The sequence below is a fragment of the Triturus cristatus genome, chromosome 11 (genome assembly GCF_964204655.1).
Source record: "Triturus cristatus chromosome 11, aTriCri1.1, whole genome shotgun sequence".
In the NCBI taxonomy this organism is placed as follows: domain Eukaryota; kingdom Metazoa; phylum Chordata; class Amphibia; order Caudata; family Salamandridae; genus Triturus; species Triturus cristatus.
The window spans coordinates 1145002894-1145028017 of NC_140594.1; the positions used below are offsets into that span (position 1 = coordinate 1145002894).

The following is a 25124-nucleotide window of genomic DNA, read 5'->3' on the forward strand; positions in this document are numbered from 1 at the left end:
CTGAGAGAACACCTGGAAGCAAGGCCGCCAGAAAATAAAGGGGCTACTAGGCATGTGGAGATAGTGATATTTTGAACATTTGCGAGAGAGAGAGAGCTTTGGGGCGGGGAGGTGGGTAATTTTGTGAGTGATAAGTGAGTGCTAAAGTGAAGACAAAGAGCTTATAGGTGAGAGTGTATTAAGTCACCATAAACACAAAAAGAAAAGGATTGTGAAATGAGAATGGGAAAAGTGTGTCACAGTGCGCTTAGTGTTCATTGTGTTTGAAATCATTCCGCTGAGCTATTAATAAAATATTTTATTATGTAAAGTTTGTTGAAAGTATGTTGCTTTAAAAATTACTGCAAACATAAAACAAACTACATACATTTGGGGAGGGTGTTTGATGGTGCAGTTACACTGTGGGACCCACCCCTAACGAAAATGAATTTGATTTGTGGAAGAGAGAGAGAGCGCCATTACCATACCAAGCGGATTTGCTTGTAACATAAATATTATCTTCTATGTGTTGCGATGGTGCAGTGAGAGCCTAAGGCGGGCGACAAGGGATTGCACACACTAATAAACTTAGAAGTTAACTTTTCGTTGTGGAAGGTGTTTGCTGTTGTGGCTGCAACTCCACAAATAATTTGTAAGGGAGCGCTCCAATAGTGCAAAGTAATTTTACATACATTAAAAATAAAAATCCATGATGGTGGAGGAAGCAGGAGAACTTGTCTTGGTACACTTTGACATGGTTTGGGGAAGTCTGTTGCTGCACGTCAATAAATAAATCTTAATGGAGGGCATCAATAGTGCAAAGGTATTTTACCTGTATCAACAATAAAAAAAAAATGTAATTGCAAATGTGTTAGATGTAGTGTGTAATGATGCACTATCATCCTAGGACAGGCGATACTCCCCCCCCCCCCCACACAACCATAAAATAAATGAATCTATTATGTTTGGGCAACTAGGTTGCTGTCAAACTTACCTAAAAATAAAAAAAACATTATGGAAAGTGAAACAAAAGAGTGTGTCATATTGCAATTACACATGGAGATGTATTGCAAACAGAAAATATATTTTATTACAGTTTGTGAAGTATAAGAGCGTGTTATGTTGCAAAAAGAGCCAGACTCTAAACAAAAGTTAACGTTAACTCAATACAAAATGCTTTAGAGTCAGAAGAGCGTGTCACGGTGCATTTAGACTCCGTTGCTGATGAAAACATAATGCACAGACCAAATTAAAAAGCAGAACTGTAGGGAATTTGGATGAAGGTATGAATGGAAGCTCTAGGGCTTGTGAAAACTTTCCGTACAAACAATAGATAAACATAGGTTGCTGTAAAACTCCCTTTAAAGCAAAACAAAATTAAATATCAATGCTGCATGTGTATAATATCCCAAAAATAATGTGCTTCACGTGTGATTTATAGATTACCATAGCACCGCCCTGCTAAACAGCAGCAAGCAGGATGAAGTGCGAGGGAGGGGTGGGTTGAGAATTTCAGCTTCAGTGGAAAGACAGACACTGCATGAGCTGGTGGGCAGAAGCATCAACAGGGACTATTCACCATTTTAAAAATTAACTCGTTTAAGCAGCCCTGCAACGGGTACAATCCGAATCCCTCCCGAGCATGCTCTCGTAAATCCTACGTCACCACATACATGTGGCCACGGCCCCAATGGACTTCTGAGAGTGTTAAACAAGGAACTGCGAGTGGTGAGCTCCCCGCCTCCAGAGAGTTGAGCAGCAAGGTACAAGTTTGTCACATTGAAGAGCGAGCCACACACAACAAAAGAAAGGCATGGGCGTCATTATTCAATATGAAGCAGCATTCTCAAAGTTAAAGCATGGCGCGCTGTGGGAAAAAAACACAATGTTGGAAATGGTCCCCCCTCACTTCTCGTGCTGCTTGTTCTGACCGCCCCCGGGCTGAGCTCTGAAGAGTTACCGGCCGGCGAATGGAATAAAGTCTGCTGGTAATTTAAAGAAATAAAAAAATGTTTGGGTGCACAACAAAAGAAAGGCGCAGCGTGGTAATGTTAAAGGTAAAGTGCGGTGTGGCGGGTTTAAAAAAATAATAATTTTATTTACACGATACCCCCTTGCGTCGCATGGTGCTTCTTCTGAATGTTAGAATCAGTGAAATATAGAGGGTGCCCCGCTGGTTAAAAAAAAAAGCATTTGCAATGCAATAGGTCTCGCATTTACGCGAGTTTAAGCTATTGGCATTGCAAATGACAATGCCTTTTAGTTATGTTTTACAAATGAAAACAAAAATAAAAGGCATTGTCATTTGCAATGTCAATAGCTCAAACTCGCGTAAATGCGAGACCTATTGCATTGCAAATGCTTGTCCTAACTTTCCCTTTAGCCATGCTGCACAGAGACGCTGCTGAACATGGCTAAATGGTAGCCATCTGCTTTCGAAACAGATATTATAGATTGCTCCTGTGGAGATGGAATCTGTGGCAGAAGAATGAATAGTGGACTATTGCAGTCAACTCAAACCATTGAGTTCTCACAATTAGCTCACCCGAAGGGGTTACACTTCAGTGGACAACTGACACGGTCTCGCTATTTTGATTTCTGTTTCTTCTGTCGTTGCACTAGAACTACCGAAACCAGCCAAGCCAAGAAGCCCTCGTGTAAAAAGTGAAGTCAGACCAACCGATATAGATTTACATATCTGGATTTTGAGCCCATTACGACTTTAGTAAACATTAACAAGAGTACCAGCAACGTGCTGTACGGTCAAAGTTAGGAATTGCATAAGACGCCGAATTACGTCGTAGGCGATTTGTGACCTTTGCAGCATAAAAACAAACAAAAAAAAAGGTTTCCCCATCCAAATTATTCACACAGATTCCACTGACATCGCGGTTACTACTGCGTCAAGCTCCGTTGTGGCCTTTAGCACGAGACCACCGTCCCGTTAATGTATTAGTATGTGTTACCGTCCATCTCACGAATACACGTAGTTAGCCTTAAGAAGGGGGCGGGGGGGTACCGGAACATCCCGCATTAATCTATTTAGATTAATGCACGCGTGATCTGTGCAGTTTAGGCCTCTAAGAACATATTGCGCGCGCGAAGCTTGTGATAATAACAAATGGCCTAGTTTGGGGAGGGGCACATCGTCATGCTAGGCTGCGTTTTAAGGAGAAACAGTCGCGGAAAAAAAATAAAACTATTGTCTGCCCACAGCCTGCGGATCCACGACGCCTGCCTGTAACTGCTGAGACGAGAAAGGCCTCTTGCAACAGGCCTATTTACAAACCACATCTCCAGAATAATCTATCTGCTAGCAGGAAAGCCACCCGCCCGGTAAAGGCCTCTTATCTTGGAGCTAACACTCACCGCAGGCGGCAGGGGAAATCCGTGCACCGTTAGGACCGGAGCGCGAGGCCCTCAGGAGAACGTCGTCAGTCGGATCCCCAGTGGACTCTTCTTTCAGCTTCAAAATTCTTTTATTTCTGTTTCCCCCTTTTGGAAATGTCGGAGACGGAGTCTGTGTACCAGCTTACAGCAAAACAAGGGAGCCCTGGACGAAAGTGAGGCCTGGAGCGAAGAAGGGGCGGGGCAAGAAAAACAAGCTGTTCCACTGTGAAGCGCGTTCACAGAGCAGAATCGGCTCGTGCCCGGAGCAGAATCGGCTCGTGCCCAGGTTGGTCTCCCTTGGGAGGAAACACGGCAACAATAGTACTCGTTGGCGGCAGCGCTTGGCGCTGCAACGCCAGCGAGACCTAAAAAGGACCTAAAGCCTCATGATGCTGCACAAACATGATTGGTTGCACACATAGGGCCAGATGTCCGAAAGAATTTTGCATTCTTAAAGAGAACGAATCTCAATTTTGGTCCGTTAAGAAATGTTAAATTGCCTTTAAATCTGTACAAAGGAAGATGGGGAATCATGAAATGTGGTTTCTAGTTTCTACCCAGTAGAAATTGCATTGTGCAATTCCCTAAATAGTAAATCGCAAATAGGGATTTCCTATTTGTGATTTCCTAACCAAATGTACAAAGCATTTCCTAAATGCAAAATGCGCATTTAGGAAATGCTATTACCATCGATTCCAAGCCAATTGTAACCAGGTGCAATTGTAAAAGGCACCATAAGGCACACACTTGCCCCTAGGGCTCTACATGCGCACCACTTCTTTTTAGGCTGCATAAAGGGGGAACTTAGACTAAAACATTCATACCTATTGGCCTTTGGGCCCACAGGAATGGTTAGTTTAGCATCTCTTAGATAGTGATTTCCTAATGGCTATTCCTACAAAGTAGGAATCCGTATTAGGAAATCTCTATTTTTGTACATTCCATTTTCCATTTCCTAAATAGAGATATTCTAATAGCAGAGTAGGAATTTCTATTGGGAAATCTCAGATGTTGTGCAAAATAACTTTGGAGTGGCATACAGCCTTGAGTAACTACCAGTCAACTGAGATTACTTTAAGCATTTCATCCCGCAGCTTTTGTATACTTTTGTGCCAGGATATACTGGACATAGGGCACTTCAACCACTATCAGCTCAGGAAGGGCAGCTGGCAAGGTTCCTGAATTGTCATTAACTTGAAAAGGATAAAGGTGAAGCCTGTCAATTCATAGGTCATTGTAAGAAGAGACCAGAGGAGAGGGAAGCTTTTGTCCTCTAGGCCAAAGATAACCAGTTGTACACAACAGCAGTGAGATAAGAAGTTGTTCCTAGGATCCGTTTCATGTAGCTGAGGAGGAAAGGACCGCCATTTCCCTGAACACACCCCTGCCTTTCCCACGGGTCACCTTCAGGGGCAGAAGTCCTGTGTCATGTTCGATTTACGTTCGAGTAGCCCAATGTGGATAGCTTGCAATTAGGCAAATTGCCAGATTGCTCGAACCAACCACCCAAAAAAATCCAATCAAGGTGTGAATTTAGCAGCCAAAGATTTCAATTTAGTCGCACTCAGAGCTTTTTGATGCTTGAAAAATATGTTCAGCACACTCTTGCACCAATCCTTTCTTATTTTAAATTCGGGATTCAGCCTGCAGCCTTGCCCCGATGGAGAATGCTGTGCTTAAAAAAGGGCCATATATATGACTCAGTTTCTGTCGCACTTTCACCACTCAATCTGGTGCAGGAGCAACACAAACTTCTAAACCCACGCAATGCTGCTTTGCTTGGCTTTGAGTGGCTCAAAAAATATGGAGTAACACAACGCAGCCCAAAGCATCACTCTGCCCTGGGTAGGCATTCCATGGGCGTTGCAAGAGTGTTCCAACACAACTCTCATGGCTTTTGATGCATTCCTAGATTTACAAGACCTTATAAACCTGGGAATCTACTAAAAATATACTCCTTCTCAAGAGATGCATAATGAGGAGAAATACCTTCATTTCCCTCGTTTTTCCCTCTTTCTGTGTGTTCTGCATACTGCAGCACACATAGAAGGAGGAAAAAACCGCTCAGGATTGTTTTTGTGCATGATGGTGCTCGTTCCTGGAAAAAAAGTCCTGCCTACATTACAGGCACCTTTGTACCATGGTGCAAGGGTGCCTGCATTAGCGCTAAGCTGCCAAAGCGGAACCAGCGCAAAGGAAAGGGTCAGAAATGCGGTGTCCTGAATAAATATGGTGTATTCTTGCCCTTTCCCTGTGATGCGGGCTATGCAAATAAATATGCCCTCAAGTGTGAATGAAGAAATCTTGACAGTGAAGGCAAGAAAAGTATCCGACCGACGAGCGGGCGTCTTTGGCTGCGCAAATTGTACTCTTTTTGCTCTGAGCTTTTCCTGCCAAAACTGATGGCGTTAGTGGGACCGTGGCCACAGACTACCTGGCTTTAAATGGACTTTGTCAGATACAGTCTGCCGCCTTGCCCTGCTAGAGGATTTCAACTTCCATTTCAGAGACTAAGTCGGAAGGCAAAAATAGTTGACTGGGATAAACCTGTTGGTTGTATCCGACCTGTGCTCTGTCGCAGAAAGCCTGAAATCATGCCTATGTCTCGAGCATATGCCAAAATTACCTTAAATTGTCTCTTTCATTTTGTTGCTGCGCTTTTTTCTTAAATCTTTTATATTTCATTTCTCCGGTACTGAACATTGATATGACACCTGAAATGGCAATCTGTCAAAATGGTTTCAATTTCATATGGAAAATGCTCACCTGTGTATTCTGATATCACGCTGCTCTCTCCCTGAAGACCATTTCCAGACACAGCTGAGACAAAGAACGTGTAGTAATTCCCAGGTATTAAATCTGTGATAGACACATTTTCATGGAATGTCATCACATTTGAGGCTGGGTCACCCAACACTTGTATCAAATAGAAGCTTTTGTTGCCAGTCGGTGGTAGCCAACTGAGGGAAACCGAATCAAGGGAAACATCAGTGACGTTCAGATCATTGGTGACATTGGGTACTGAAAGAAAAAATAAAGGAATGTGAGTACCTATTACATACATTTCTTAAGCAGTTATCTAAAGTTTGATCTCCTAATAGTAATGTCAAAGAATGAATACTCGAGATTGACTGCTGCCTGCTCAGCATGGTGCTGATAGTCAATAGCATCCTTTACTGACAGCATCAACCTCTGTAGATATCTTGCCATAAGTGATGGTCTTTGCCAAAGATAAAAACTGATCAAGAAGTGAAATACAATTAAAACTGGTAAAGGTCATCAGAATGTGGCCATTAAGGATGCTAAAAATATCCCTCTAATTTAACCCTGTAAAGGTATCAAGAAATGAACAATCTTCCTTACTGCTTTATGTCTCTGTCAATCAACTTAGAACCCAAGCCATATAATAAATACCCACATTGTTTAAAACACTCATAAACAAAAAGCTGTCATGTACTGCAAATTCTTCTCAGGGGAAGGAAAAGATGTGGTCTGGATACAGAAAAGCAAAACTCATTGTCCTGTGTATAATACGATATTATCTAAGTACTTGCAATTCAGAGCATTTTTATCCCCTCAGATCAATCTTTCTCATTGTGAAGTCCAATGCTCTGCAAACAGAGCACAAATAAACAGTGCAGATATACACTATAATAGATGTCAGACTAGATCCAGATAATTCATAAAACCAAGTGAAATAAGGGAATAAAGTAAAATTGGTTCAAATAAAATGGATTCCATTTTGGTTCCTTATTCTTTAATCTTAGCTATGAACAGAAAGTAAACATATTCCCAATCTTAGATAATGCCCGTTAGAGCATCCACCTCCTTTTTTGCTTATTTTATTGCATGTTTGAAGACTCTGCACATAAGGGAAGTGTGGAACAATGCCCAGTATATGTGCTCTGACCCCTAGAACATGTAAACATGTGGCTAGTCCCGGATTCACCTCTCTAACTCTCTTTGAGGGCCATAGTATATGGAGTAGAAGCTATACTCACAGCATGGAATGTTAAATGTCACCGATGGATTGCAGCACTTATTGTTCAATCCAGTCGTGTAAAATGGAAAACTTGGCTTCAGGCATGCCAAAGTCTAGTTTAAATCTGTGGACAGACCTCTCAAAATCATCATTTTGGTAGGTGAAAAACTTCCCATTCATTATTAATGAGTCACACGTATCAATACCTTGCAGCTTATAAGGTAGGGTGCCTGGTATATAAAAATGGGACATGTAGAAATTTAAGAGTACTCTCTAACCTAAATTGGGAACGTGGGTGGTGATTACGATGGCAGAGGGTTTGCCACCACCAGCCGTTCGTTGGAGGGCCGTCCGCCATCAGACAAGGATTCTCCGCCCGCCAAATTAGGATGGCGGGGGGAATCGTACCGCGACCGTGGTGGGCGCAAAGACTGCCCGCCACGGATCTACCACAGGCAATCATTCTGATTGCCTGGCAGACCGTCCAGATAGCATAAAATGGTGTCGGTGCCTAGCAGGCACTGTCCGCCAGATTACGATGCTGGCCACAGCGGGCCTTTTTGTGGCGGGTAAACCGCTATTGAAAGGGTGGCAGATAATGCATTCGGGGGCCAGTTGCGTGCCTCCCTTGTGTTGGGGGTGGTGTTGCACTGTGGAGGTACCCATGGTACACCCCTACATTTCACAACACTACGTGGCAGGCACCGCGTGGTGCCTGCCACGTAGTGCAGTGAAAAGCATAACATGCATTTTTAGCATTGCGGCGGGTGCTGCAGCCAGCAGCACCCGCCACAATGTGAACAATGCACGATGCGACTGCCACGGTGGCAGTCACATCGTAATCTGATGTGCGGGACCGCCGCGTTGCAGGCAGGCGGTCCTATGCACCGCTACGGTTGCGGGCGGACTTGAGTCTGCCCGCCATCGTAATGACATCCTTGGTTCGGAATATAATTATTATTCTCTTCAAACTTTCTTTCATAAGGCAGATACAATAAAGGTATGCTTTCCATGAAATTTGTAGTCAAGGCAATGGTGTTGTCTCTGCTTGTTAAATTTATAATCTATATATTTCTGTTGTTGTTTTGTGAGTTAGTAACATTATCCAGTTTATACATCTTTACACGATTAGTATTGCATCTGTAATTGCATATGAGATTACTTTTACAATTAAAAAACTCACCTGTATATTCTGATATTACATACTCATTTCCCAAATCACCATTTTCAAACACAGCTGAGATTATGAATGTGTAGTAATTCCCAGGTATCAAATTTGTGATGGACACAAATTCAACAAGCGTGGTCACATTTGAGGAAGGATTTCCTGGCATTCTCACCAAATAGGAGCTTATTCCGTTAGTCCCTGGTACCCAGCTCAGTGAAATTGAATCAATGTTAACTTCTACGATGTTAAGATTCGAAATTTGATGTTTTTCTGAAATAAAGAAAACAGAACGTGAATTAGTATCAAACTGACTAGAACTACCTTCACACCAGTCCTTCCTCAATGCAACTCAATTGACCTTTTTTATTCAGTAGTCACAAAGGATCGGACAAAGAGTGTGGTAAAAATCTTAAAAAGTTGAAGTATCTGCCTAAGACACATATTTTGGCACCTAATGAACTCAAACAAAACCAAGATCGTGTATAGAAATAGTGGATAAAGGTTTGAATATAGTATTCTTATATACACTGATGACTACATTACAGAAATAGTGAGACAACTCTCTGTTGACTCGACTATGAAAAGTTACCCGGAAATCTAACCACAGCACTACACACTCAAATGGATAGATGGTACCAGAGGGAAATAATCACATAGGAAGAGAAACAATATCTCTTTATGTAACACCCAGTCATGGCTACCATGTACATACTTCTAAAAATACACAAACCAGGATAGACTCAGAGCTACAATTTATCTTGCATAGCCTATCATCTTACATTAATCACTCAAAGGATAAACTCCAGAAATTGTAGAACATTGAACTGCAGGAGAATTGTCTACTAGCAACAATCACTGGGCCTCTTTACAAAAAAATAGACACAAAGATGGGCTGGAAATGGTAAGAAAAGCTCTGTCAACCAGATCCATACACATTCTGGAGAGAAATTAAATGATCATTGAGATGCTCCAGTACATTATTTCACATTTCATATTAAGATTTTCCGACAAATGCATGGCACCGAAATTGGGGGTCAAATTTGCCCCACTGTATGTCCGCATCACTTTGAGAAAGGTAGGAAATTTCTTGCCCTAGGATATTCAGAAAGTGCACCATAACAGAACACAAAATCTTCTAGGGGCATCCCATAGGCAATATCTCGTTGAGACGGGAGCGTCTACGTAAACTCTTGCCTGGTCGTATACACTATCAGTCAACAAACTGAATATATACATTACCAAACCAGTTTCTAAATACTCAATGAACTACCTGGATCTTACCCCATACATCGAAGATAATAAAATCAACAGTCCGATTCACAGGAAGGAAAGAGCATCTAATGTAATCCTACATGCAGAAATCTGCCATCCTAATAGCATTATATAAAATATTCCAAGAGTGGAATTTATTTAGCCAAGAAGAAATTACGTCAAAAACTATGAATATCAGGTAAATTCCCAGAAAATTAAAACAATATTACACTACAGAGCATACAATCTCAATCTACTTGTCTCAACCATGGCTGAAGTTTCAAATTTGGACTGTATTACCCTCCTACATGACCACATACCAAGTTTGGAACCAGGATCAAAAGATTTCTCACTGACATGTACCACCAAAAACAAAAATGGTCTTCATATCCTTAGAAACAGCCCCCAGAAACACAGAATATTGCTAAAGGGCAACCCAAACAGACGAGATCAATGATTTTTTCCAGATTGGGTTCTTATGTGCAAAAAATCTTAAACAATTCCTATGTAGTCCCGGGCATAACAGTGGGCGAGCCCGGTGCCCTGCTCCTGAGGCTCGTCACTCCTCCCCTTCCTCTCATCATGTGTGACTATTTGCGGGTCGTGCACAGCCGGAATCGGTGAGCCCTGAGCAGCAAGCTGCGATGAAGGGCGCAGCGGCTCAAGGATGATAACAAGCGGAATCCACGGTGAAAAAATCCTGCAAGGAGTCTACGGCTATTTCGAGGATTATCTGACCCCCGTGATGACATGGCAGAATCTACGGGGTAATGAACTGGTGCTGAGATAAGAAGTAAATGGGGGCTTGAGGCCACCATGGCTGATGTCGAAGCCAGAGGAGGCTCTTAGGGGAAGAAAAGGGCATATTCTCGTTCCAGACACTGGAGTAGGTGTCCCTTTGTGTTTTTTTGGGGGAGGTTCTGTGGCTGCAAGTGTGAAAGTAGCCTGGAAAAGTACTCGGCTTATATGGTGGCCATATAGCACAACTACAGTCCCCACAGTGATCTGTAGTGTAGGAGTTAGAGAGAGTCATTCTGGAGGTATGGACTGTGAAGTATGCAGCAGATGGTCCTGAGGGGATCAGTACGAGGAGCAAGAACTTCAGCTGAGGCACCCACCCCTCCAGCGTTGACTCAAAAGGCTAAGAGGAAAGCAGCACAAACTCGAATTCCGGCAGCCAGGAGAGGAAGACCTATACAGTGAAGAGTAGGGTGGTGAATACTGCAATGGATCTTGTATTCCCAGGTTCCTCTCCCCGGCACTTACTTCATCTGGGTCGTCTAAAGAAATGGATAACAGCAATAGGGGCCCTGGTAGGGAGGACTCCGGGTCTCAGGCAGGATTCAGAAGTTAATGGGTTGGATGTTCCATGGCCCTCCAGCATTCAGCAAGAGACTGACTGGGATGGAAATGAGGTAGGGTCTGAGCAACTGGCTGTAAGAGAAGTAGCTGAGGAGAATAACAAGATGGTAGGGGTGGGCAATCCTCCTAAAGACTACCCTGTATTTTCTAATAATTGTAAGACAACCCAAATGGGCACCAATTTTCTTCCTGTTGTCCGTACATCACCTGGAGTGGTATTTCAAGTCGCTCTGGAAATGTATCTGGTAATAACCTGGGTCAGAGAGGGCAGTCTGTACAAGGGACAGGTCTAGCTGCGCCTATACAGTCTGCTCAAGTGAAAGGTCTGGATCAGCCTATACATGAATGCAAGATACTAGGCTGCCCAGGGTTATCGTATCCCTCAGTATCCCGCAGTCTCCTGATGAAACCCAGGGCCAAAGAGCTGGATTCACCTAAGCAGCAGGGGGCTAAAAACACGATTTCATTTCAAGGGGCAGCAACATTACGAGCCAGCCCCCACTGTTCTCAACGCACCAAATGCAACAGCTTTGAGACTTTTAAACCTCTCAGGCCCAAGAGCTCTCTCTAGTACATGAGAGATTAGACAAAATTGAGAATACGGTACAGCAAATACCAGAGCGATTTAAAGAATTGGAGCACGTGTATCTGACATTGAGGACCACTCCCTGTCATGTGACTCAGATATTGCCTCTCTCCAGAATAAGCTGCTGGCCTCACAGTTAAATATAGACGAGATGGAGAATTACGCTAGACGATCTAATTTGCGCTTTACATGGATACCGGAGGATAGTGAACACTTCAATGGTCAGTCTAATCCTTTGGTTATGAGTCGAAGATCAGAGAAAATGTACTTGAGAAAGTACCAAGGACCTTACTATAATGAGGGTCCATAGAGTCCCCTCCCAGAAATATCCAGGATCCAAGTATCCCAGGACGATGATTGTTAATTTCTCTGATAACCGCATTAGAGAGTTCATTTTAACTAAAGCGATTCAAAAGAAGAATATTGTCCCAACCGATGGATCCAAGGTGAGAGTGTTCTCCGATATCTGTGCGTCACCAGCAGGAAGACTTTGTGGGCATGATGGGTCAATTCGAGAGTGCAGCAGCGAAAATTTCTATCGTCCATCAGTCCAAAATGAACGTTTTATGGAGAGGACAGTTTCATCTATGATCCATTCTTGAAGAAGCTCAAGAAATACTACAAAAGATATCCCAAGCAAGTGGAAAATAGGAAAATGAGGGGTTTCTGAGCAGAGTGCCATCTCCAGGACTTTAGGACTGTATATAGCTGATATACAAGCTCGATTTTTGTATGATCATTTGCAAGTGATATATGCAAGTGGTTTAGGCTTAGTTACTTGCACTTGGTAATTTATGTCCTTTGCACTTTGTGAACTGTGTTCACTTTAACTGTGCTCACTTTTACTACTGCACTTTGTTCTCCTCTATGGGGATTATGTATTGGGTAAAGCTACTATTATTTTCTGTTGTTATAGGTATTTTGTACCAGAAAATTAGACTGCACTTTGCACTTTATGCACGGTGCTCACTTTCACTATTGCACTTTATTTTTCCTCTATGATGGGGGAATGGTAACTACCATGCTGGATTGGGAAAAGTGTGTAGCAACCTCTTCTTGAATAAGTAATGGATACAGTAAAGATGATTTGCACTTTATGTATTATCCATTTTCGATACTAGAATCAGGGTTTTTTTCTAGAAGTTCTGGCGGACAAGGATTCTTATATGCATGTGTTTTGTGTGTGCAAGAAATGAGTTGCCTTTTCCTATGTTAAGGTGTTTTAGGCTTTGGCCAATAAAATCAGTTCCAGCTGGATATTTCTTGGTCTGTGTGGGCACTTAAATCACAAGCACTGTTTGTTGATGGTAGTACTTTATACAGGAGATACTCCGAGGGTTACAAGTCATAGGATATACAGCACCAAGGGGGAGGTGGATAGACGTACAACCAGGTGCTAGGACAAGGCGCCTTTGTTTGATGGGTTGGCTGAGGAAAGGAGGTAAGGGCTACCCCCTTACTCAGGTAGCTTTGGAAGGTAGAGGGTGGTGGGGTGAAGGATTATAAAAAAATGGGCAGGAAATAGCAGGCTAGTAATGAGCAAGAAACATGATTGCAACATAACCAAGTTCAGGGGTCAAGGGGTATGCTGTGGTCTTTATGTCACTGAGGGGTTGCAGGTAACTTCAACAAAGGAGACGGTACAAATTAAGGTCTTGCGAAGGGGAGAGTGTAAAATGCATTCGTTGGTTGTGTTAAGGTGCTATGTGTTATCCTGAAGAACATCACAACCACTAAAGATAATCTTGTGCAACGTAAATGGGTTTTTAAATGTACAGAAATGAGGAGCAATGTTAAAATGGTTAGACTCATTCTCCCCACCGATGATTTTTTTGCAAGAGACACACCTTAAGTCCAACTCCCCTAATTTATCTTCATTTACTTTCATCTGCGCTAGATTGGGAGGTGGGAAAAATGATTCGGGATGAAGGAGCAAGATGGATTTGGATTGAAGTCTAAGTTAATGGGATAGGGCTAGTGTTGTTGAAATACTATGGGCCAATTTATGATGACATTAAGACCTTGAAACAGATATATGGCTTGTTGATAAATGCCCATGGCTCCAGTTATGGGAGACGATTTTAATTTTATTCAAGATTTAGGCCTAGATACGTCAAATAAGGGTAAACAGCAATTACAACCAAAGACGGCTAGATTATTAAGAATCCTGAAAGAAGATTTTGCCCTATTCGATCCTTGGTGGGTAGATCACCCAGGCTTTACTCAGTTTACACGCTATTCAGCTAAATTTAAAACAGCTTCACGATTGGACTTCATCTTGAGAAATAACCAAATTGTAAGAGGGGAATCTGTCATTTTTTCTAATTTGTTTTCTGATCATTCATTAGTCTCCCTGGTAATATATTTACCCACCCCTAATAAAAAAAATGAAGGTGGAACTTTGATACTGAATTGCTCTCGGATCCAATATGGATCTCCGAAATTCGTGAGTTTATACAGTAGTTTTATAAAGAGAATATTATTACAGCATCAGGTTTTATGGGCTGGGAAGCTGTTAAGGCCTCTTTTCAGTGATGGGTAATTGCATATAAGGATAATCTACATAAAGTGAGGCTACATAAGATCGAAGAACTCCTGTAGATCGAGCTAGGGGAGATCTTACGTCCAGGCCCCTTGGAGATCCTGAGGAGGAATTTCTTCAGCAGGAATTATTAAGGGCAAAAGAGCAATTCAATTTTTGTTTTATTCTCGAAGAGATCTCTGGAAGCAAAGCTTTTCAACAGAAGTATACAAAGAAAGCCAACATATAGGAAAATGATTAGCCTCGTCAACTAAAACACAACAGAGTAGGCAACTAATTCCACAAATAAGAGACCCAAGCACTGCGAGTCCAGTTAGTGATAAAGATAGAATTGCCGAAATGTTTGTTTCTCACTTTAAGGAAATGTATGCAGAGACCCAGCTAGTTAACACCCAGGCCCTTGAGGAATTCTTTCCTGAAGTTCAGTTACCCATGATTACTAAGGATAATTGTAAGGCTCTGAATGTACTGATTACACCTGCAGAACTAAGGAAATTGTAAAAGGAATGGCTGGTGCTCAGGTAAGTGGTAATGATGGAATACCGATTAAAGTCTATAAGCTGGTTTTGGATGAGCTCCCCCCTTTTTTGTTATTCCTGTACAATCAGATTATGGGTGCGTTGCCTGTCTCTGACAGATTCAAGGAATCAGTTGTGATTACTATCCTGAAGATAGATAAGGAACCTAAGGTCCTAAGCTCCTATCGCCCAATAAGTCTGTTAAATATAGACTACAAGCTTTGTATGAACATTTGGGCAAATGGGATCTCAGGATGTGCACAGCAGGTGGTACTCGCTGCGCTGACGAAACAGAGTTTCTGCCCGGTAGGTTGATGGCTATGAATACTTTTTTTTTAATTCAAGCTATCGATTATTTTTCAGTCAGGAAGGATAGAGTGGCTATCGAAATGATGGATGCAGAAAAGGCATTCGATCTGGTGGATTGGCAGGCTCTTTTCTTTTATTTTAGGGAAGTTTGGTTTTCCACCCCACTGATAGAAATGCTAAGAGGAATTTATAAGGGGGCAATTGCAAAAATAATCATATCTGCGGATCAGGCGGGTAAAGTGGTGATTAGGCGGGGTACTAGGCAGGGTTGCCCATCAATTCTGGCTCCCCTAACAGGAATGGCAAAAATTAGCTGTTTGCTGATGATATGATTTTATATCTGAACCTAGATAAGGCAAACAACAAATCCGGACTAGGGGAAATCTAGGCATTTATAGAGGTGGGGGGAGGGGGTCTAAGGTTAATCAAGCCAATTTTTCTTGACTGTTTCATATAAATTATGTAATTACGCTTAATTAAAAAAACATCTTTGAAAGATGGTCGCTTTTACCTCTGTCTATAGGAGGCTGAGTTTCCCTATTAAAAATGTCTATACTTCCCTTGCTGATGTTTCTGTTTCTAAATCTTCCTTTAAAAATATCAATCCCATATTTAAATGAAGTGGATAAAGTTATCTGTGACTTTTTATGGGCAAATCAAAACCTGGGGTCAAACTATCCATTTTACAATTAGATGTTGAGCAGGGGGGAAGCTTGCACTACCTCACTTCTCTACTTATTCTCAAGCTGCGTTAGTTATCTTACTAACTCAGCTAGCAGCCCCTTCGTCGAAATTTGATAATTTTTGTTAAGTCTTATGCTAACAGAAAGCGCAATTGAGCTACCAGCATTTTTGCACACTACAAAATTACCTAAGAAGACAAGATATAAGGTCGTAAATATAATTACAAATCATACGCAGCGGTTTATAAAACTTACAGTGTTCCAACATGCACGTATACACCTCTCTCTAAGTCTGTGAACTATGGGGTCTCCACCTTTCACAAAAGGGACTGCAGATCTAGGCTTTTGTTAGCTAGTGGATTTCTATATTGGTACCAATTTTGTAGCATGGGAATCATTTGTATTGCAATTTGAACCCCAAAGTCGAGATCTGTAGTTAAGTTTTAGGCAGATAACATGCTTTCTTTCAAATAACTACAACATAATTAATGAGAGGGAAAGAATAATCCTAAAAGCAGCTTTTGAGTTGAATCTGAGTGGTGTTGGAAACTGGTATTGGTTACTCCCCCAGGGTACGAATAAGAATCTCGTTGAGGTAATACTTCCTAAAAGTGCTCAGGAAACTAATTGTTTAATATTCAGAAATGGCAACAAGTGTGCGAGTGTGGGAATAAAGCTCTGAGAATGTCTTTTCTTTCTAGAGGGTTGGTATATTATACTCCCCTCAGACTACATAATTGGTTTCCATCAATCCCAAATGAATGTTTGAGTTTCAATTTTATGGGGGCAGGTGAAGGGATACATATATTGTTTACATGTCCGAGACTGCAATACTTTTGAGAGGAGGTTTTTAGGTTTATTAGTGGTTGTATGTCTTTGGTTATCCTGTCATCAATGTCGCTCAGGTAGTCAGCTACCAAAACATAGGTAATACTTTGTTTTCATAGCTATAGTGGTAGCTAGATCCTTGGTGTTGGAAGATTGGAGATCACCGAGGGTACCTTCAATGGGACATTGGCTTCCTAAGTTGGACCGGACCTACCAATTTGAAGAGGTTTACGCAAAAAGGGTAGGGGCGCTTCGTAGATTTGGAGCGACTTGGGAGGGCAATTTTCTGGTGACATATCCAAATGACAATGTGCAAAGCAGGGTATCCTCTGTGTAAAATTAGGGGTGTTAATCTATAAACTTTGATTTAACTGTTAGATCGATCCCAGTTTGCAGCAATATTTTTGGTACTCTTGCATCTGTATTTTAGGTAATCAATGTTTTATTATATGGAATGCTGGTTATATATGATATAAAATAGAATATGAATGTATGCAATTTATTGTGTAATGAAATGTGAGATTGGGTATCCATGATTATTATGTCTGTTTTTTCCCGCTCAATAAAAAAATATTTAAGAAAAACAAAAAAACAATTCCTAAGTACATGACACTTCCAGGATGCATGAATCAAGAATAGCACCTTCTTCACACAACAGGTATTCTTTAACGGCCATGATTGTTCCACCTGCAAACTTGTGAATAATAAAGAAAAATAACTTATCATACTGAAAGGGACAAAATATAAAATCATTACTTGGATCAATTGCAATAGTAACTTTGTGAACTATATCATCAAATTCCCCATCACAAGATAAATTTAGGTAGTACGTTCAGATAACTTAAACAACGAATCTAGGAACACTACCAGAACATCCATAAATGGGACACCAAACAACCATTGCTGGAACACTATCTAGAGCACCATCAGCTTTCACATTCATAGGGATTGAACAAGTCCACAGACACATAAGAGTGAGTGGTCTAAAACTTAGACTAAGAGGATAGGAAACCAAAACCCTCCTTAGGTTTAACACTGCCCAAGCTGGACTTAATAAGGACTAGGAAATGCATTTCTGGCTATAGATTTCATGGTCTCCTGTAAAGAATAGAAAATCAAGGTTTTGTTTTCAGATATTTATTCTCTCTGTGACATTAAAGCGCAAACTACCCCGATTACAGATAAGGTTAGAATTAATATAGATTAGGCCAAGGGAGTACCATTCGAAGATGACGACCAGTAATATTAAAAAGGTCATACATGTTGATGCTGAACATGGTGCTACTATGTGCGGAAGCAACATCAATACTGGTATTTAAAGGGGACCGACTGGTTACACCACACGAATGGAGACCGCAGTGATTACACAGCCGAGACCACAGAGACTGAGAACCATGACTCTCAACTTGATTACAGATGTTTGAGGTTAGCACCTCTTTTTTCAGCAGCTTGTTTAGGGTTACAATACAGTTCTATTCCCCTCCTGGGGATCTGCCAGAAGGATTAAATAGAGGCCATGCCTGCCTACCTAACAGCTTTGGGCATGATTGCGGTCACAACACAGGACTAATGTTTTTACCAGGGTCTCCCTGTGTGAGTTTAATAAAGGCATGTCTGCTTGCTGCCCAACATCTCTTGTCATGCTTGAAATCTAATATTAGCTCTCGGTCTGATATAGCATCATCCCAACCCCGAAGTCTTTCATTGTGGCTGAGTGCTATACTTGCTCCCCACAGGGCAACAGTAATCCTTGCTCCTGGCCCTCCCTGGAGCATTAATCTCACAAAAATGTAGATTTCATTATTTGAGATGTTTGAGGATTCAGCACTGTTTGACCAAACTTGCTGATTTCTTTTTGTTAACACAAAGGCAAAGAGTCCAGAGAAAGAGCAGGATTTAATTGGATTTACTAAATTAAATAGTTACACATTTAAAGATTGAAATTAATAAAGGTATACAAAAGGTGCAATTTGAATACACATTCCTGAATTCAACATTTCAACATATAAAAATTAATTCTCATGCTGCTGATAAACACATTGTAAAGATACCCTTCCTAAGGTACTAAAAGTGTTAAAAGTATTTCTCTAATAAAACATAGACCCATGCAAAAACCTTTTGCTGGTAAAAATGGCACAATTAATAATACCTCAATTTAAATAGATGGCATATGAAAGTTTTGAAGATTGTGCCTGTAGACAAATGTTGCAGCAGCGAAGGGGTTGTATGAATTCCTACGTGGCTATACAGAAAAATATAACTTTACACCTTATTGTTGGATATTTGTTATTATTAAACCAGCTCCTGAAAATATATCCTCACACACGAAAACATTGTCAGAACTGAAGCATAGAAATGTAATATCCATCAGGAGTAGAGCCCGCATTTAAATGTATCCACCTATTCCAACCGAGGTACTCAATGACGACATGTAGTTTAGAAACCTTGGGGAGCAATCAATAAGGGAAAAGACATTGAGACACTAGTTCTGAATTGCAGCCACAACAACAGAGTAACATCTCAGAACCACTGCTCGGGTATCTAAAAAAGTGAGGGATACAAAATAAACGGTGACACTTATAACAGTACAAGCACACAGAATACGCATATGCATTAACGATGATGCTCAAAGCTTAACTCTCTTGACGTGGAATAATTGTGGCTAGCCACAGTCCAACCAGGACTCAAGGAGGGAGCTGAATACCCAGGGACAGGCTCTGAGACTGCCACAATTGAGGAGAATGGCTCTGTATAGAAGAGAAGTTGGATAAGCGAGCCCCTGTGTTTGGTGGGGTTAATAGATTAGCTAGTGGAGGTTAGCTAGTATTAGGTTGTCATTTTCAGAAAAAGGAGAGGTTGTGATCTTTAAAATGAGCTGTTTGCACTTTGCTGAAATACATCAATAGAAATTAAGGAAAACATAGATGTCACTAAGAGGAAGATTATTTCAAGTAGAAGAGGCATGTAAAGGATGGAAGGACAAAGGGAGAGGTGACCACCAGAGGGTTCAAGTAAAGATCATTTTTCATGCTGCATTTTAGGATATATAGGGGACATTTGAGATGACGTGCTACTTCAGAATGCAATACTGTAGAGAGAAACACCATTATTTACATGTGAAGATAGTGCTACATCAGGTACTTTGATAGCTGCTAAGGTAAGGTAAACAGTCTGTTCAATGTTATGTCGCCAGTAGGCCACCGCTTGAGCAAGGAGTGCTGATCAGCTCTGGGGGTAGAAGTGTGAAGGTGTGTTTGGATGCAAACATTGAAAGGATATTCTGCAAATGCTGGAGGGGATATCTACTGTTGTTCATCCTCAGTCCGTAACATTGTATTAATTATAAAGCACAGTGGGATTCATTTAGGACACCACTACAGTAAGGTGCTCTCCGCTACTTAATTTTATTAGAATTGCTTCTAAGAAACGGTTAAAAAAATTGTAGTGCTGTTCGTATGAAAACTGGGGGGAAACGGGCTATTTCTTTTATGTTTTTCACAGGGGGACTTCAGAGTTATTTTTAACGTTGCTCATTCTGTGCCTTACATTGTTGACGGAGCCATTCTCGGCTACCCGCCATTTGGGACGGGACGCGCGCTCCTCGCGGTCAGCGGTACACTCGTTCTACGTCATTAACCTGTCTATTTAATGGGCTGCTTTTGTACGCGCAGCAGGCGAGCGCAGCGGGCGCGCCGATGGCACGCCGAAGGCGCACTTAAGGCAAGCTTGTCTGCGCCCGTCCGTGCTAAGGCAGGGCTCTGGGCGAGTTATACTGCTTGTCAGATTGTAACTAAGAGTAATATTGTGCAGTATTCTAGTGCGTCCCTAACGTCTTTTCGTCCCCCTCAATGTCCCTCACACGACATTCACTTGGCGTGCCTCTCGAACATCTCTGCCTGTGTGGATTGTGGCTTTTGTTTTGGTACCCAGCTCCCTCCCGATAGAGTGTCTACTGCTTCACCTGTCCAAGGGAACATCAGGGCCGCCCTCACTAATGCTAGGTCCTTGAGAAGGCATTATGTTGATGTTGCGGATATGGTCTCTGATAATCATTTAGACTTACTATTTATTACAGAGACGTGGCTTGATGTTCTCTCTAATCCTATTGTGGCTTTGGCCTCGCCAGCTGGCTACAAAATCCATCGAGCTGATCGCCCTGTCGGTAGAGGGGGGGCGGACTGGCTATTTTATACAGACAGTGTTGGACTCTGTTTGGTGAAACATCTTCCATCTGGGGGGCATGTGAGGCTCTTGGTTTTAATTTACAACTCTCAGCCCACTTTACTTTGGGTGGGTCTTTGATTTATCGTCCACCGGGGCTAGCCAATGTATTTTTGGATTCATGTGGGGACGCCTTAGCTAATAGAGTTCGGGAGAGCTTGGATGCCGGTGGGAGAGCGGCTTTGGTCATGCTTGATCTCTCAGCGGCATTCGATACGGTGCCGCACTCTTTGCTTCTTGACCGACTGGAGGTTATCGGTGTTTCGGGAAAGGTGCTGAGCTGGATTAGATCTTTTTTAGGAAACAGATCTCAACAGGTCTGGCTTCCACCTTATGCCTCTACCCCTCTGCAGTTGGTTACTGGGGTTCCACAGGGGTCATCACTTAGCCCTCTGCTTTTCAACATCTATGTGACTCCACTGATCTATCTTGCTGAGTCACTGGGGGCTAAGGTGATGGCATATGCTGATGATACCCAGCTACTGTTCTCTTGGAGGAATGGAGACAATTCAGTTGAGGCCGCGCAGCTCTGTTTGACGGCCGTGTTTCATTGGCTGGTGAATGCACAATTAAAGTGCAACAAAGAAAAATCGGAAGTGCTGTTGTATGGATCGTTCCCTGCGGATTTTAGGGAAAGGTTGTGGCCATCTATGGGTAAGGGCGCTGTAAAAAATCTCGGGGTCTGGTTCGAGGAAAACCTGAACTTTTCTACTCATGTGCAGAAACTGGTAGGAACTTGCTTCGGCACTTTAAAAATATTGAGGAAGTTTCTCCCTCTTTTGCCTACTTGTGCCAAGGAAACTGTGGTCCGGGCATTGATTTTGTCTTGGTTGGATTATGCCAACGCAATTCTGGTTGGATGTCCTGCCTATTTAGTTAAAAAGTTGCAAGTAGTTCAAAACTCGGCCGCTAGACTGTTGCTTGGCCTTTCTCCGACTCAGAGTGTTCGGAGCCATTTGTGCAATTTGCATTGGCTTCCAGTCGACTCTCGGCTGAGATTCAAGATGTTATCCATTGTACATCGGGCCCTTTACGGGTCAGGTCCATCTTACCTTCAAAAAAGATTTGTTTTCTACAGACCAGGCAGACAACTTCGTTCCTCTGATCAGCTGTTGATGCAAATCCCTAGGTTTAAGCCCCAAATGCTGGGTGGGAACTCTTTTGCTCGTAAAGCCGGTCTGGCCTGGAATGAGCTACCATTGGTACTTCGGGCCAGTCAAGACCCATTGTTGTTTAGAAAAAAGCTCAAAACATTGCTCTTTTAGGTCCTGATTTAGTGGAAGTTCACCTTCGTTATGGAGCAAGCGCCGGGACACTTTGAGTAGCTGAGCGCTTTATACATTTAATATAACATAACATAACTACTGTTACATGGCACAAGATGGATGGCTCCACCAAAACAATTCCAGGAAACTCTAAAAGGAGCTAATAAGCAACAAATAGACATGGAAAGCCTGCAAGCTGCATGGGTTGCCCTCGGGTCTGGTTTACTGTGGTGAAACCTCAAGGATCCATACGCCCAACCAGAGCCCTCACAATAAACTTTGACCTTGTAATTAACTTTCTCTTGCACTTCTGTACTGCCATACTGCTACTTACCTGCTACAACAGGGACCTCCACAGCGTCTTGATGGGTCCTCAGTCAGTGGGAACCTCCGTGCTTATGAGGGTTGGACTCCCTTTCACCTCTCCCCTCCCTGGAGTTTGGAGATCCGTACATAATAAACTATAGTTCACTACACACCCCTTGCCCTGGTTTTACTGCCCTTTCTCAACTCCCCACTTGTTATACAAGTGTTTACAATGTCTGCTCCATGGAGTGGTTCTTGATTTTCAGCCAAGTGTCCATGGTGAAGCATGGAAATGAAGACAAACCAGACCATGCTGCTGCACGGAAATGTGGCCTTGCCGCCGGGGCTCCGTCCGATGATGAAATTAGGATCAACAATTTGAAGAGGGGAACGAAAAGATAAGCTGTCTGTTCATACAGATGACATATTATGTATGACAAGATGTAGGATTATTTTAATGGCTAAACATGTAGATGGCATGCATTTAGGTAGACCAAAGTGTGAACTGCCCCAGCGACCTGTGATGCATATTAAAAGGTTTAAATGCATGGACAGCATCATCTTCTTACGATTCCAGGAGTGGGAAAAATTATGCTGGAGCACTGCAAGTCTTAAGAATAGTTAACTTTGGGGTAAACAGGCAGCAAAATTTGCCTGATACCCATCTTTGGATTGGGTTGACTTCTTGCATGTTCCTGTACACTAGCAGTGGAAATGGACTGCATCGATGTGAAACACCTATGCCTAAGAGTAGGTCTAGTACCAAATGTCCAAACTGCCCTTCTTCCTTTGCTAACGATTGTTGGCCTTCAGTGGTACCATTGAAGGGTTCAATTGCCATAAATGCCTTCAACTGCAGGAGAACACATCTTGCAAGGGCTGTTAACAACAAGTTCTCTCTCACCCAACATCTCTTTATCAAAAAGGACCTAAAGCCTCTTGATGCTGCACAAACATGATTGGTTGCACACATAGGGCCAGATGTCCGAAAGGATTTTGCATTCTTAAAGAGACCGAATCTCAATGTTGGTCGTTTAAGAAATGCTAAATTGCCTTTAAATCTGTACAAAGGCAGATGGGGAATCATGAAATGTGGTTTCTACCCAGTAGAAATTTAATTTTGCAATTCCCTAAATAGTAAATCGCAAATAGGGATTTCCTATTTGCGATTTCCTAACCACATGTACAAAGCATTTCCTAAATGCAAAATGGGCATTTAGGAAATGCTATCACCATCGATTCCAAGCCAATTGTAACCAGGTGCAATTTGCAAAAAGCATTGTAAGGCACACACTTGCCCCAAGGGCTCTAAATGCGCACCACTTCTTTTTAGGCTGCATAAAGGGGGAACTTAGACTAAACCATTCATACCTATGGGCCTTTGGGCCCACAGGAATGATTAGTTTAGCATCTCTTAAATAGTGATTTCCTAATAGCTATTCTTACAAAGTAGGAATTCGTATTAGGAAATATCTATTTTCGTACATTCCATTTTGCATTTCCTGAATGGAGATTTCCTAATAGCGATTTACATGTTGTGGAAAATAACGCTGGAGTGATACACAGCCTTGAGTAATTACCGGTAGACTGAGATTAATTCAAGCATTTTATGCCTCAGGTTATGTATACTTTTGCAACAGAATATACTGGACACAGGGCACATAAACCACTATTAGCTCAGGAAGGGCAGCTGGCAAGGTTCCTGAATTGTCATTAACATGAAAAGAATAAAGGTGAAGCCTGTCAATTCATAGGTCATTGTAAGAAGAGACCAGAGGATAGAGAAGCCTCTGTTCCAGTAGGTCAAAGTTAACCAGTTGGACACCAGACCAGTGAGAGAGGAAGTTCTTCCTAGGATACGTTTCATGTAGCGGAGGAGGAATGGACTGCCATTTCCCTAAACACAACCCTGCCTTTCCCACGGGTCACCTTCGGGGGCAGAAGTCCTGTGTCATGTTGGATTTACATTAGAGTAGCACAATGTGGATAGCTTGCAGTAAGGCAAACATGATGTGCTCCAAAAGTGGGAAGGGTTGGTTCCAGGAAGATTTACCCCATTGATTAGGAATTATTGCATTGACTAGGAAGTATTGAGAAGTTACCCCCATCCTCTAGCTAGGGATGCCCAGAAAGCTTGTATATCAAAATAGATCACCCTCTGGACCTCTGGAAGAACCGAAGAAGGACTGCACCTGCTGTTTGAGACCTGTCAGTAGACGTGAAGGGCTGCGCGTGCTCACACTTGTACCCAGGACAAAGACGTGGGTTCCATGTGTCAGTTGGCTCAACTCCTATGTGGCTGCAGGGACCCCAGAAATATGTACCAGACCATTTTTCTGAAGTGCCCCCTGCTCAGTTGCAGCTGAACCTTATCTGGATCTGCTGGTGGACTCTACTGTAGTATGTTCTGATCCTTGAATGCTGTCCCTAAGGTCCTATGATCCTTAACTTTGTCCAGCTAGACTTTCCCAACATTCTCTGAAAAGTTGGGACTTAAAAAAACTTTGAACTTCCAGGACCTACAGTGGACGGGGACCAACCACCCAATTCAATCCAACTTCAGTGTGGCCTTAGCAGGCAAAGATTCAAAGATTTCATTTTGTTCTGGATCAGAGCTTTTTGATGCTTGAAAAACATATTCAGCAAACCCTTGCAGCAATCCTTTCTGACTTCAGTGCAACCTTCCCGGTCTCAGCCTGCAGCTTGGCCCTGTTGGAGGATACTGAGCTCCAAA

The 25124-nt window shown here is 42.3% G+C and overlaps 1 protein-coding gene across 1 annotated transcript in view; it reads right to left on the reverse strand.

Moving 5' to 3' along the window:
- Positions 1 to 25124, reverse strand: part of LOC146788598 (tenascin-X-like) — a 694637-nt gene that overhangs the window by 632493 nt on the left and 37020 nt on the right. Inside the window, exons 7-8 of the mRNA XM_085633173.1 lie at positions 8535 to 8789; positions 6136 to 6390 (exon numbers count right to left, since the gene is read on the reverse strand). Of these exons, the coding sequence (XP_085489299.1) occupies positions 6136 to 6390; positions 8535 to 8789 (510 nt within the window). The remainder of the gene's footprint in view (positions 1 to 6135; positions 6391 to 8534; positions 8790 to 25124) is intronic.